The sequence below is a fragment of the Anopheles nili genome, chromosome 3, assembly GCF_943737925.1.
Source record: "Anopheles nili chromosome 3, idAnoNiliSN_F5_01, whole genome shotgun sequence".
NCBI lineage: Eukaryota > Metazoa > Arthropoda > Insecta > Diptera > Culicidae > Anopheles > Anopheles nili.
Window position 1 is genome coordinate 8,993,634 of NC_071292.1, and position 14,620 is coordinate 9,008,253.

The 14,620-nt window shown below is 48.6% G+C and overlaps 2 protein-coding genes across 2 annotated transcripts; both read left to right on the forward strand.

Annotated features, from left to right (window-relative positions):
- The first annotated feature begins 4,141 nt into the window (after window positions 1-4,141).
- LOC128722582 (facilitated trehalose transporter Tret1-2 homolog) lies at window positions 4,142-6,133 on the forward strand. The gene is made up of 3 exons (XM_053816254.1): window positions 4,142-4,511; window positions 4,755-4,946; window positions 5,031-6,133. The coding sequence occupies exons 1-3, from the start codon at window positions 4,142-4,144 to the stop codon at window positions 6,131-6,133; spliced, it is 1,665 nt and encodes a 554-aa protein (XP_053672229.1).
- A 5,910-nt stretch (window positions 6,134-12,043) lies between these two features.
- On the forward strand, window positions 12,044-14,229 carry LOC128722585 (facilitated trehalose transporter Tret1-2 homolog). Its single transcript, XM_053816258.1, has 4 exons — window positions 12,044-12,296; window positions 12,363-12,554; window positions 12,699-12,847; window positions 12,971-14,229. The coding sequence occupies exons 1-4, from the start codon at window positions 12,044-12,046 to the stop codon at window positions 13,928-13,930; spliced, it is 1,554 nt and encodes a 517-aa protein (XP_053672233.1). The 3' UTR covers window positions 13,931-14,229.
- The last annotated feature ends 391 nt before the right edge of the window (window positions 14,230-14,620 follow it).

Genomic DNA, 14,620 nt, shown 5'->3' on the forward strand with positions numbered 1-14,620 from the left:
GAGCAGGTGATGTACGAACAAATATGAAATCATGAAATGTTATCAGTTGGTTTGTCGTCGCATGAAAGCTACAGTAAACTGAAAGTCGTGTCGTGTATGCTCTATGAATCATGCAAATTATATAGATGAATCGTGCAAATTATATAAAGCTCCAGAGAATATAAAAAATCGTGAGAATTTATAAATGAACATCCATGAATGCGCTCATTCTGTACCTACATATTGATTTCATATTTTGTTGAGCCTACTTTATCTCTTCCCACGTTTCCATATTTTGCTAATTAAATTTCGTGATCTATTGTATCATGATAATTAGAATGAGACTGACTCTAGCCAACCACCAATGAACTTTCATCACTTCCAAGCACGCCCCAAACAAAACATACAAATTGATCGCTTACTATGGCGATAACCGTTCGTCTGTTGTTGTCGCCCTATCTATGATAATATGTCATCTGATAAATTCGAGTGACACAATTTCCGAGGAATACACGCAAAATAAGTTAGCAAAACAACGAGGAAGTGAATATTGGCATCAGATAAGATCCTGCTTCTGGAATGCTGTGGAAAACTACGTTGTTCCTTACCAATGTATGTATGGATGGGAGTTGACGTTTTGTAATAAGAATTCACAAGTGCATCAATTTATACTTTTATTGAGAAATAGATTATTGTAAAGAGAAACGGCTGATCTAACCACCAATATCCTTGCACTTGAGTAAAAGCCGCACGATTAAGATCGCCCCAGTAACATGCTTTTATGGCACGCATCGGTTCTTCCATTAAACACCACAGGCGGAAGCGATGGTGGAATTTTGTTTACACTTCTAAGCTGTTTGCTAGATTGCTGCAATTGCACCTAAACGATGATAGTGCAGCGATCGAACACTTACGGAGGAGAGATTCGCAACGACACCCCCTGCGTATAGCGATTCGCGAACGAGTTAGCAAAACAAATCCACGCTCATCCATAACATCATCATCATCATCATCATCCGCATCAACAACATTATCGTGATGAACGATCCTCCAAGGGGTGACACACGAGTTAGCTTGAAGTACTTCATGTCCCAGGCGTACTTACCTCCATGCTGATACTGCTGTCGAGATTCGGCGCGCGTCGCGAACGCGATTGAGCCGACGGGCAGTACCCGCGGGTACTAGCAGGGTGTACCAGCGACCTGTTCGAACAGTCGACGATCAGACAGGAACCCTAACGGAGGCAAACCATCCCACGAGAGGAGCACTTTTCCCAGCTAGCTCTCGTTACTATTCGCTAGTGCATCAGTGATTTTCTTTCTCTATCGATCAGTGAATTAAGTACCCAACACTGGTTTGCTAATCGATCGCTCGGGATAAAGAAACGTTTTAAAGAAAGGACACGAATTTCACCGACAATATCCAGTTGTAGTGTGTTTGATTTGTTTTCAACAGTGAATGCTTGAAACCCACAAGGTAAGTTGGACCAGTGGTTGGCCATAGCCCTGCGACAACAAGTTTTCGAGTGCCAGTGGAATAGAGAAACCTGTTTCCAAGTCGTGTTTGGGGGTGATCGACGATCTTGAAATCGTGCGGCGCAAAAATGCAATCTAGCAGGCGTGGGTTACCCGCAAGCGGGACGTATTTTATCCCCTCAGGACGGTTGAAATCCCCAATGTCACCTCCAAAAGGGAATGGGGGCCCTCGTGCGACTATTTAAATATTCATCCGGCCTGGATAGGTGACAGGTCTTCGTCGCTGCACTTGGCTGCTGGCCCAGTGGTCGTGATTTTGGCAGTAGTTGGTAGGAATTCCAAAAACCGTGCAGTTGGTACGGTTAATTAACGCGCGAGTAATGAGATTCGCAGCACGTTGTGTCACCAAAGTCGAGCTCTGCTATGAGGAAAAGAAATCGATAGTCTTGGATACGACTCTCGTGCAGTTTATCGTGTGGTATCAATCGAGGTGTAACGTTATCGAGGGTGCAAGGCTCTTGATAAGCTTCCGAACAAGGTGCGAAGTTGTCGTGCATACGAACCTTAGTCACTCTCTCTTAACTTGTCAGTGGATCTCGGATAAAAAGCAGTGAGTTACCGTTGGGGTTATGTGTGGTGATGATCTTGGCGATGTGTACATCAGCTGATAATCCTTGTTTAAGTAGCTCCATTAATTTACCACCGCGTGGCCAGTGCGTGGAGCGCCTCAGGGAACAAGAGGACGAACAGCTTAAAATGTAGCCCCTCATAATTTAATGTCCACCTCATAATGTTCTGGACCATCCGAAAACGCGGTCTCCGCACGTGATGTGGTTTTAGTTATTTTTTTGCATGTTTTACGATCGCAGACGGCAAGAGTTTGGGGTTTTGTTTTGTTTAAATTTACCACGCGTTTATTTTTTGGCGCGCTATGTTTACACTCCTATCAGTCTACCGAAGCGTGGAGAAGCTATTCCACAGACACAATAAAAAATACTTCGCAATTGTAGATAGGTGCTATTTCATAACGTTGACCCACCCAAAGAATGAGAATGTTCGACCAGCGTCTGATAACGACCCATTTGGTGCACCTTTGGTGTCGTTCGCCTTTCAGACTTCCTCTCGGCCTTGGCATTCACGCATGGCGCTCCACTATCAATGCAATACGCAAATCCGAATCCTTCCGGAAGGTTCGCGAGATAGACAAACTTTGGTCCACCGCACCCCCGGGAGGGTCTAAACAATTTAACCAGTTCTAAGCACACATAAGCAAAAAACGCCATGACGCCATAGTTCGGACTTTTCAAACAGATTGAAATCAGCTGTCTTGTGAAAGAAATCCCTGAAGACTTCCTGCAGCCAATAATTAGGTTGATTCGATTATTCGGGCAAGGTTTTGGTGCTGCCTTAATCGGTGAATTGTTTTCCTTTTCGAGCCAAAAAAACAATCAAAGCATGCGTGATACAATCTACGGGACTGTTTCCAAGGGTACGCGATGATCGATGGGAAAATGTCCTATTCATAGACCAGCTGATTATCGTCCATATATATATATATTCTGGCAGGCAGTCCCTGAAAAGCGGTTACATGGGTCGAGAGCATGACTTGAGCATGCTGAATGCCGCAAACCGTCTATGAAATTAGTTAATTATCTGATGAACTACATACCAGCGCGGATGGGTCGATTTTTCCTATCAGGTCATTATCGCCACACGCCAACATCGGTTCCTTTAGCGGCTGCTCAGCTGATCCGCGGTGACCGCGTATTGCAACAGTTCATTGTTTGTTGCCCCCTGATTACGAGCGGTTAATAATCAAGGCATCAGCATGGGTCGAATCAAATTAAGAGCAAAAACAACAAACTCAGGACACGTCTTTCAAATTCAGAAGACACGTCTTTCAAAATCATATCAAGGGTTCCTGTTTCTTGCAAATTATTTCCCAAAAACATTACATCATCATAATTGCATGTGCATCAACGGGCACTCCCACTTTTTTGCACCGCATCGACGGCGACGACGGCATCAATTTGCAGGAGCATAAATGTAACTGCACGCATCCTTGTACTTTGCCCGATGGCGCAGGACACGTCACACGGCACGCCGTCGGTTGGCGAAATCGCATGGGCAGCTCATTAGTGCCGATTGGCGTTGATTACCGGTCATCAAATGCCCACGGCAACAATCTATTATCACGCTTCGCCCCGCGGGTACTTACGCTTATGTTTGCTCAATGCACCACCCCTCGACGGGTCGTGGTCAGGAAAGGCCTGGTTGGCGCAATTCCTCACAAGCACGAGGATCGCGTTGCCAGCTTTGTGCGCCCTTATCGATTGGCATCGTGGGGGTACCTCCATCATCATCATAATCATCGCCGTCATCATTATCATCCCATCGTTATCAGGGCCTGTTGATCGAAAGCTATTTTGCTCGGCAGCATGCTCCTTTTGCCACGCCACTGCCGGAACGTGATGTCGCATGCAAATGTGCACCGTTGGCGTTGAGTGTGTGTTTTTTTTTTTGCCATTGATCGTTGACGAGGCGTTATCAGTGATAACGGTGATAGTCCCCAGCCGTTCTTAAACAATTACACCGAAACAAAACATAAATACAAAGAAACGAACATGTGGGGGTCTCCGTGAGGCTGATGTAATCTCATGATTTGTACTTTCCAGGGTCACAGCATAATGGCGACAAAAGCGAAGAACCAGGACGATCCGATACCAATGGCAGAGGACGAACGGGAACAGCTGACGACGTCCTCAAATCTTCAGTACATACAACCGACCTCTCTGTCGCTGGTGGGCGAAAAGCAATGGAAACGTACCACCCACCGACCAGATAATGGAGCCGTATACGGCATGGACAACATGACCACGATTCTGACACAAAAAGCGCTCACGAAGGGCGCCCGGATGCAGCTGGCCATGAGCGTGTTAGCGAATCTGACGGTGCTCTCATCCGGCATGGGACTAGGATATTCGGCCATCACGCTTCACGCGCTCACCAACGAGGAAAACCCGCTGCGCATGAACACCAGCCAAGCGTCGTGGTTCGGTAGGTTCTCAACCCATTCTCGTACGTTAATTGGCGCTTATATTAGCGGGCTCACGCACCCGGGCAGATTGGTCGATCAATTGACGTCCCTTTTTGAAGGACTCGTCAATCAAGCGAGCAATTAGGCCGGTTCGCAAACACCGAACGTCAAATTTAGGCGATTGAAAACGTATCGTGGGGCGCTTTTTATCAGCTAGATGAGAATAGATGAATAATTTAGCACCGATCGCCTTTTCTTTGCAGCCTCCATCAGCTCGATCGCGTGCCCCTTGGGTGGGCTCATCTCGGGCTATTTGCTAGACCGGATTGGACGGAAGAAAACGCTCATGCTTATCAACGTGCTATCCATCGTGTCTTGGTCACTGATCGCCGTTTGTAGTGTGACTAACTTCGACGTGATGTACACCCAGATCCTAATCGCGCGCGTCATCATCGGTAGGTGACAAAAAAGGGTGGTTCTCACACGTACCCCGAGAGGATACTAATCGTGCCCTTTTGCGGCTTCATTTTTGTTTGCAGGCATTGTGATTGGGTTAGTCAGCGCACCGGCCTCCATCTACTCGGCGGAAATCGCCACACCGAAGTTGCGCGGGCGCCTTACAGTGCTCACGTCACTTAGCATCGCTGTCGGGATTTTACTTATCTATTCGCTTGGGTACTTCCTGCCCCACGATTTCCGGTTAGTGGCGGCATTGGCTGCCGGTATCTGCGTGTTGTCGTTGGTATTACTCTTCCTGATGCCCGAGTCACCGGCTTGGTTGATGTCTAAGGATCGCGAGGAAGAAGCGGAACGATCGCTCAAGTGCATCCGCGGTTATGGAGCTTACCGGCAACGTATTCCGGAGGTTGAGAATGAACTGATGCGTCTGCGTGATGGCGTACTTGCCCAACGACGCGCAGGACGTGTGAGCTTCCTGCGTCAACTTCGACAACCTCACGTGTACAAACCACTAGGCATCATTGTCGGGTTCTTCGGATTCCAGCAGTTCTCCGGCATCTTCGTGATCGTGGTATATGCAGCCAAAGTATCCTCGGAGGCGGGTGTTTCGATGGATCCTTTCCTTTGCACGGTGCTCATCGGTGTGACACGTGTCCTTGCGACCATGCTGGTGGCTTACATCCTTGACACACTCGGTCGTAAACCCCCGTCAGTGTTCTCGGGTGTAGGCATGCTGACGTGCATGTTCGGGTTGGCACTGTGTAGCTACTTCCCACCGATAGAACAACTTGCCTGGATCCCGACCTTCCTGATCCTGACGTACATCTTCACCAGTACACTCGGGTTCCTCACCATGCCATTCTCGATGCTTGCCGAACTATTCCCGCAAACGGTGCGTGGCCCAGCGTCAGGTGTAACCGTGTTCTTCACCTACCTAATGTCGTTCTGCACGATCAAACTATACCCAACGATGGTGGAGCTACTGGGCAGTGCCAACGTGTTCATCATCTACGGCGTGGTTTCGCTACTGGGCGTACTTTATGTCGTTTGTGTCGTACCCGAAACGAAGGGCAAGTCACTGCAGGAGATCGAGGACTACTTCCGCGGGGTGTCCCATGGCTCAACACCCTCCCAAGAGGTGGAAGAGGATGAAGTTAGCAGCCTATCATCGGAGAGCGTGTGAGCAATGGCAGCTCGTCGTCATTCGGACGCGAACATGTTAGTACCCTTAGGCCTTAGCGCCATTAGGACGCGGGCACGCCGGCACGGGACCGTTTCCGTACATTGGGTTCAATTGATGTCAATCATCGTTGCCGTAGTCGAACTCTTTGGGGTAGCACGATGAAACCCACCCATAGCGCAGTGGCGCATGCACCCTGGAATCCCGGTCCCGTAACCGACGCGCGTTGATTAGGGTTAATTGAAACGCGTGTTTTTAATCTTACCAAACCGTTTAAACCGAGGCGTCCTCGTTTGCTCCACTGGTATCGGCTCCACCGGTTTCCAGTGAGAACGCGCGAATGTCGGACCGACGTGGCACGGTGCCATTTATATTAATTTAGTTCGCTCTGTGATCAGCCGATAGATCTGTGATCCGTAAGGAAAGCTTAAAATATCCCCCGCCGGGTGCAGTAGAAGGTAGCTGCTAATGCTGCATTTGTGCCATACAAACCTATAGATATATATACGTACATGTACATTGTGCTAGTTTACGCTTAACCCAGTTACAACCCTCCCGCAACGCTGTGTAACGATTATAGCAAATAAAAGTTAAAGAATTGAGTTTCCGAACACACGCGTCACCGTATGATTGATTCGCTCGGGATGTGGCCCATAAATTGTACATTATCTTACAGCAACCTACACCAACCCCCAAAACGGGTTGTAACTGCCTTAGCCTGTTTTCCTTCTTCTCATAAATCTTATTGTTTGCACAGCGAATGATCGATCGATAAGGTGACTATTATTATCGAGCAGCAAGGTACGGCAATTGACTTAATCACTCGTGCTCCTGATAGCCTGTTAACGATCATAATTAACTTTATGCAGGCCCAGAAACTGTCACCGCCCAGCCACCTCCGCGGCTTCCGGTGCACGTTGCACCTTCCCCACCACATCAAAGCGCTATCCGCGGTTGGCGTTATGAATGAATGCACCTCGCTCGTTTTACACGCCGTGGTTTGTGTATTTAAACCGATGTACAGCAAATGCGTTACAATCTATAGAACAACCGGCTGTTACGCGCATAGTAAACACGTGAAACATCGCCGGTAGCCGTCTGGTTTCAAGCTTCGGCCTGTTGCTCCATAAATCCATCAAGTTCAAGGATGGTCAACATGGTGGGTAAACTAACAGTACCGCCGTGGCAGTTCGGTCTCACAGCATGAACACGTGCCTGCCGCGCGCGCTTTCGTGTGTCGTGTGTCACTCCCGCGGCGCTTATTATTCTTCAGCATCTGCGTTGGTACGCATCTCTTCGCGTCACGTTGAATAGTGCTCCACCAACATTCGCTCATGATGGCCCCAAACCATCGGTCACTGCTGATAATCCCCAACCGTCGGGTGGTTAGCTCTGTGTGCGTCCGTTCGTCACAGAGCGCGCGAAATATCCCCAACACGTCATTCGGTCGTGGTGGAGCATTGGCGGGAACTGAGCGGTTCGGACATGCGCGGTCGCGCACACTACACAGGCACACAAGTGCGTTCCACTTCGGGCGCGCAGTTCGGTCGCGAATGGCGCGCGTATTTAGTCTAGCCGGACGGTGGGAACGAACTTTAGTATTGTCCGATCGCTACACCAACGGGTGTGCAAACAGCACCAACGCGTGGTGCTCAAACGTCGCGTCAACAGCACGCTAACCGATAAAGCCAACGGTCAACAGCAAAAGTGGGCGAGCGCCGGGACCATTCTCGTCTTTCGCGTAAGTTTTGCGATAATCAACCCAGCGCGCTAAGAACGCCTGTGTGCTTGTTTCGATAAATATTCGCCTCCTCCCGGTGTTTTGTTCACTCGCGCCTTGCGGTGCGTGTGTGTGCTGAGTGTTTTCGAGTGAATTTGTGCGCTATATCCTGCTGCAAGGAACCCCTGATCCGTGCCGAGCCTGTCGTGAACGGGGAAAATGAGGATGACAAAAAAATAAATAAATATATCGATAGCAAGCTGGCAGGCTGTCGGTTAGCGGAAACTTTACCCAAATATTACGCGCCCGGTGGCGAAAAACCTCCCGTGCAAACATGCAAGTGGCCATCCGGATATTAATAGACGGATTCGCATCGCGGGTGTCACCGAAGAATCTGCTGGTTCGGTCAAGGGTAAACGTTTGTTACGATGGGAGCGATTTTGTACCAAAATTTAACACCGCTTAGACGAATATGCGTTCAAGTGCGAACCCTCCAACTGCCACGGGTGTGCATGGTTCATGGTTCGCGTGGAAACTCGCTGTGGAAGCTCCCACATGTGTGCTCTCAAAGCTGGGTGTGGGGTAAAAAATTGCGATTTTTGATCGGAAATAATTAGCTCGTATGCTGAAGATGGTGTGCTTAAAAATACACCTCAAGAAACACCACGGTTTTGTCTAGTGGTTTTGAGTCCCCCGCGGTTGCTCAGGATGTACTGCAGTACATCGCCAATCTAGTATGTCACCGGAGAAAATACCGACGGTTTCCATGGTGATGAGCGTTGACTGTCGCATTAGTTTTCCATTCCCGATTAATCTTACCGTTCGAAAATCTTGTGAATGCAAAGATACTAGAAATCATCCGGAGTGGACGTAGCCTCCAGGCTATCCGTTTGGCTTCGGCGCTCTGGCCAACAATACTGGGAGTTAATCGTGACATCTTGTTTGATCTGCGTCAGCTACACCTAATAGAGCTGATTCGAAGTGGAGCCAGGGAAAAGGCGCTTTCCTACGCCGAAACTAAACCTATGTCTAATTACGATACCGGTGCACTATAATGAAACGGAAACTACGCGTGAGTTGCTCAAGCAAGATAACCCTCTTTACGGCCCGACCGGTACTCTGCTGGAACAAAAGCGTCGGGATGAGGTGGCAAGGGATTTTGAGCTAACAGCTTACGAATGGAATCTCGATCGCCTTATGCCTTATGAAAGTAAGTCCACAATGATCATACGACTGTTAGGGGCCCAAGCGATACTGGACGCTGAAGGGATATCGTTCCCTAACATTTACCATATTTGTAACGGTCAAACCGAAACCGAATAAATTTAAAAATGAATAAAATCAAAAATTTGTAGCTCCTTTTTCCCACTCCCAAAGAGAATCTGCGACAAGCGTTTTACAAAGCAGTGCTCAAATGAAAGCTCAAGGAAAGCTCTCTACCACATGCTCAACGCGTGCTGTACTTGGCACAAGTATCCCTAAGATTAAAGAAATTCATAACAACCAGGTTTGAATCGTAATAAAAGCAAAAACTCAATCGTGTGTTAATTACGAGCCTATTCCTCCCAAAACCATAAACCCCTAGACAATCTTCGCTTTGGCTCCGCATTTTTCTAGCGGGCTCCGTAGACGGCGTATTAACGATGATGTTCTAACAAAACTTCATAGGCTAATGACGTGAGAGTGTCCAATGGCAACTGCGATTGCTCGGTGTGTCGTTATCAACAACGTCTATAAAACCGGAAACGAGAATCCGCGGATGGGATGGGCTATTTTTTTCGCTCAATTTAGAATACTACGTGCGGTTCTACGTTCTCCACGGTTAGCACCATTACGTAAGACCTATCACGATCACGTTGTACCATTGATGATCATAACAACGCCCCGTCGAGTGGTGACCGCACAAGGTCCCCATTTTGAGGCCAACGATTGCAACCTGTTGAAAGTCCCCGTCACCGTGGTCACAAAACCGGTGGGTCCTTCGTGTGGCAGAAGGGTGGCAGCACTTAAACAGCATGCCCACATCACTTGAGAACTGGAGGGCAAGATAATAACTTCTGTCCCCAGGACGGCCACATAGAATCGATTGGCTTCCGACGGGGGTAAACAAACCGAATGGATTGCTGGAAACGGTAGATTGGGTCAATAGCATCCGGTTAGCCTTCGTGGGGTTCGCGCAATGTTAGCGCCTGATGTGCGGAATAATGTCCTGGCGCTCAAACCAAACATTTTTATGTATTTGTTTGCAATAATCAGCACTCTGCATCGATGCGGAAAGACTTTCGTGCGCTTCTACGGCGCCTTCGAACGAAGTGGGATGTTTTTGCATGAGTTGGCTGTAAATCATCCGCTTTGTAGTGTCCATTTACACACACCCCACACCTGCTTCGGTAAATCTTTCGGTGTTGAAAACACGCCTTAGCAAATGGAAGGGACACAAATACGCATTTTATGGTTCTACTCATCGAGATTCAAAATACCAAAACCGCCGCAAAATGGACGTCAAAATTTACGGTACGTTACAGTGCGGGTAAATTCAAACCTGCTGTCAAACGTGGTTCCACGGCATATGTTGCACTCGCATCGTTTTATGCGCATGCTTCGTGTCGGTCGCGAACATGCCTTCGCGAAAAAGGGAAGGCATAAAATAACACACCGAACAACATACCAAAAAAAACGCGCACATCCTCTGAAGCATACATTCGTGTGCCAGGTCACAACCACACCAGAACGGGTCCGGGAAGCATTTATTGGTAAACATTTATGCTCCGGCAGCGGCTGCTCTGGCTGGTAGTGGTGTGGAACGAGAAATCAAACCGACAGCCAGACAGTTGCGCCGCGTGGAATCAATCCGTGGCTGGACGCGCCACAGCTGATCATCTTTTCCCTCGCGACAACATTCACTCGCGAGCGTATCGCCCGATAAGCAGGACGAAGGAAGGATCCCATTTTGGTGCCGTAAACAGACGTACGTTATCGTGACACACCACTTGCCGTTGAAGTGCTAAACTGTCTGCTGAAATTAGCAGCCCAAGGCGGATTCAGTGTGTGTTTTGTGTGCGTCGTTTTGGAGCAGCCCCTAAAAAGGGGGTTGAGACAGGGCTGTGAGTTGCCGTAGCGTATAGGGGTAGGTAAGTTTGCGTACAATGCACAACCGAGTAGACCTACAGAGGACGTGAATTGGCGCTAGACGTTGAATTAACCCCCCCGTTTTCATGGTTTGCAAAAAAAAAGGAAACCGTACGGCGCCCGCTTTCATTCGGGTCAATTATTGTTCAAAGACAACAACGCAAAAAAGGGGTTCTCGTTGAGTAACCATGTAGGCAGCGGTTACGGCGCCGGACTCACCGGATACCGGTTTGAACTGGAAAAACTGCGTGCCGAAAAAGAAGACCGCGCGATTCCCGTGCCAAGGTGCCGGGCATCAGCCGCTCGTGGTTTGTACGCCTGATTACCCACGGTACTGGAGGGGATTTGTGCCCAAGGTGCCCTAATCTTCCGAACGCGCGATGGAGCGATCGCCAAAGCGAACATGTGCTATCGTTTTGTCGCGGTTTTTTTTTAAACGCGGTTGTACACGCTTCTTTCGTTCTCTGTTCGGAATCCAAATCCTATCAGTTCGCTCCACAGGTAATTGGGGAGGGACGTGCTCATAAAAAAGGATTGAAATTTACAATCGCGTGCTTTTATCGCCTTTCCGCAGTATAAATAAAACAACCCAAAAATAACATCTTTTAACCGTCAAATGTCTTCTCGCGGATCTCTCAGCAGCGACCCTGCGCAAAAAAAAACGTCGGCCATCTGCACCACCCAGGCCCTATTTCGTTTCGTTCGTCAAACTCCACCACGAGGGGCACGAGGTTTCCAATCCGCTCCTACCGGCCAATGACCGCGCCAAACCGGAATGATTGGTTCATTAAAAATATTTCGCATAACACCAGTTCCACCCGGATCGGTGATGTCTTCTCGCAGCGAATAACGATGGTTTCGAACACCAAAATAAGACTGCACATTGTTTTTGAATAAGCGAAAAAAGGTTATAGAACGAGATTGTACGGCTGTGTGTTTTTTTTTGTGTCGTCTCTTAGTCCCCACAGCAATCGCTGTTTTTCGTCAGCTTTCTTCTTGACAACGTGACTGGCCTGCTTTAACGTGTCGATTAATCAGTTTCCTAAATCCACAGGTAGCACAAAATGAGCGCAAAGGATTCGGCCGAGGTGGAGGCCGCCCTGAACAAGAAACCGTCGCCGTCCAAAAGCCCTAACCATGCGCTTTTGACGCAGTTAACGCGCCGGGCGGCTATCACCCAGATAGTGACTGCTGTTGTGGCCAACATCACCATCATCTCCTCTGGCATGGGAATCGGTTTTCCGTCCATCGCCATGATTGAGCTTACAAACTCGACTACCTCAGTGGTGCTCACGGAATCCAACGCATCCTGGTTCGGTACGAAGCGAGTTGCATAAAGGACATTGTTTCTCTTGTTAACGTATTCTATTCCATTGCCTTCAGCGTCCATCACATCCATCATGTGCCCGTTTGGAGGACTCCTTTCCGGTTATCTGCTGGATAAGGTCGGCCGCAAGAAGACGCTCTACTTTATCAACGTCATATCGATCGTGTCCTGGGCAATTATGTCGTTTGCGAGCCGCACCGACAGCACGACGCTATTTATCCAGCTAATCGTGGCGCGTATAATAATCGGTACGTTGTGTTGTTTTGCGGCCCTTTTTATCGCGTTCCATTTGTACGTAAAACGGGACGACGGCCAGCACTCGAGCTCACGGAGGCCTTCATCGGTGACATGTTTCGATTTTCTTTTTTCCCCCCTCTTTGGTCCTCGATCAGGCATCGCGATAGGCTTATCTAGTACTCCAGCATCGGTGTACGCGGCGGAGGTTGCCCATCCAAATCTTCGAGGGCGCCTAACGCTGCTGACAGCGTTCTGCACCGCCATCGGTATGCTCAGTATCTACACACTCGGCTACGTCTTCAAGGTACGTCGAATGCTTATCGCAAGGGCTGATGGCCATCCGCGCCCGTTATCGGGACTGCCGGAGCTTTCAAAGGTTTGAGAAGAAGCTGCTCACTCATCTCATATCTCATTCTCGGTCTGGCAGAACGATTGGCGATTTGTGTGCATGATCTGTGGGGTGTTCACTGTCGTGTCCTTGCTGACGGTGATACCCCTGCCCGAGTCGCCTAGCTGGCTCGTGAGCAAAAAGCGCCTCGAGAAGGCGGAACGATGTCTAAAGGTGATCCGCGCCATAAAGGAAGACGACAATCCCGAGATCCGGGCCGAACTAGAGGCGCTGGAAGAGAACATTGCCCGTTTCCGATCATCCGGGCAGACGAAAAAGTCCAAGCTGGATCAGCTGAAGAAACCGGAAGTGTACAAACCGCTCACCATTATGTGCACGTTCTTCTTCTTCCAGCAGTTCACTGGCATCTTCGTGATCATCGTGTATGCGGCCAGCTTCTCGATTGAGGCCGGCGTAGCGATCGATCCGTTTTTGAGCGCGGTTTTCGTGGGGTTGACACGTGTCGTAACGACGGTGTTGATGTCGTTCATCTCGGACAAGTTTGGTCGTCGTCCACCGGCCCTGTTCTCCGGGTTCGGTATGGCCTGCTGTATGTTTGGGCTAGCCGTTTGTGCCATCCACCCCGTGAAGGGTACCTCGCTGTCCTGGATACCCACGGTGCTGCTGGTGGCGTTCATTTTCACAGCCACACTCGGCTTCCTGACGCTTCCCTTCTCAATGAACGCTGAGGTGTACCCGACGAAGATTCGAGGATTCGCCTCCGGGTTGACCATCTTCTTTGGCTACACCATGTCGTTCATTATCCTGAAGGTGTACCCTTCGATGGTTGAAACGATCGGCAACTCGAACGTTTTCATACTGTTCGGGTGTATCTCGATGCTTGGCATCGCCTTCGTGTACTTCTTCCTGCCGGAAACGAAGGGCCGCACGCTCCAGGATATCGAGAATCATTTCCGAGGCAAGAAATCGTCGGATAAGCCAGAGGTGGAAATGACAACGATTCTTACGAAGGGCAACGAGTCGCAGCAGCGCGATTGATGATGACCAATGCCGGCTGCGCGAACCAGGCAGCCACGTCTTCTACCCAACAAAATGAACAACTCAAAGGAACCAAGAACTGTGATAAGGCACCGGTACGTTAAAGATTATGTGCGATTTTTTAACTTTGTTATAATAGAAACTGTTTACTTATGCAAGTACATGTAAACGAATTAAATGACAGTTTATAGAAAAAATGTTACGGGATGTAGTATCAAAAAACTCCACTGCCAGCAAACACTTTACACCAGAGATCGCTAGATGGCAGATCGCAAAACCCCATAAAAGGGCAGCATACTTTTCATCTCGTGGTTAAGAATAAACATGAATCTTTTTCCATATCTTTGGATGTTATTTTGTGTGCTCGTTCGAAAGAAACATGTATGCTATTTTACCATAGCAAACAACATCGGTTTAGCGGGCTGAACTTAGTAAGGAAAACACCTAACCCCTTCGTTACCAAATACCGCTGGTTAGCATTATGTTTCCCCTACCCTTAGGCGGACTTCTCAATATAAATTGGGGCCATTACAATTTAAACAGCCCATCGATGTCATGTGAGTCTGAATCACCGCATAATAGAGATGATATCGCGACAGCTTTGCCATTTTTCCACACATCTAAGAAAACTCTTGCTGAGCATTTTCGTATCAGCACCCAGGTATGACGCTCATCGCACAAATCCTTTGT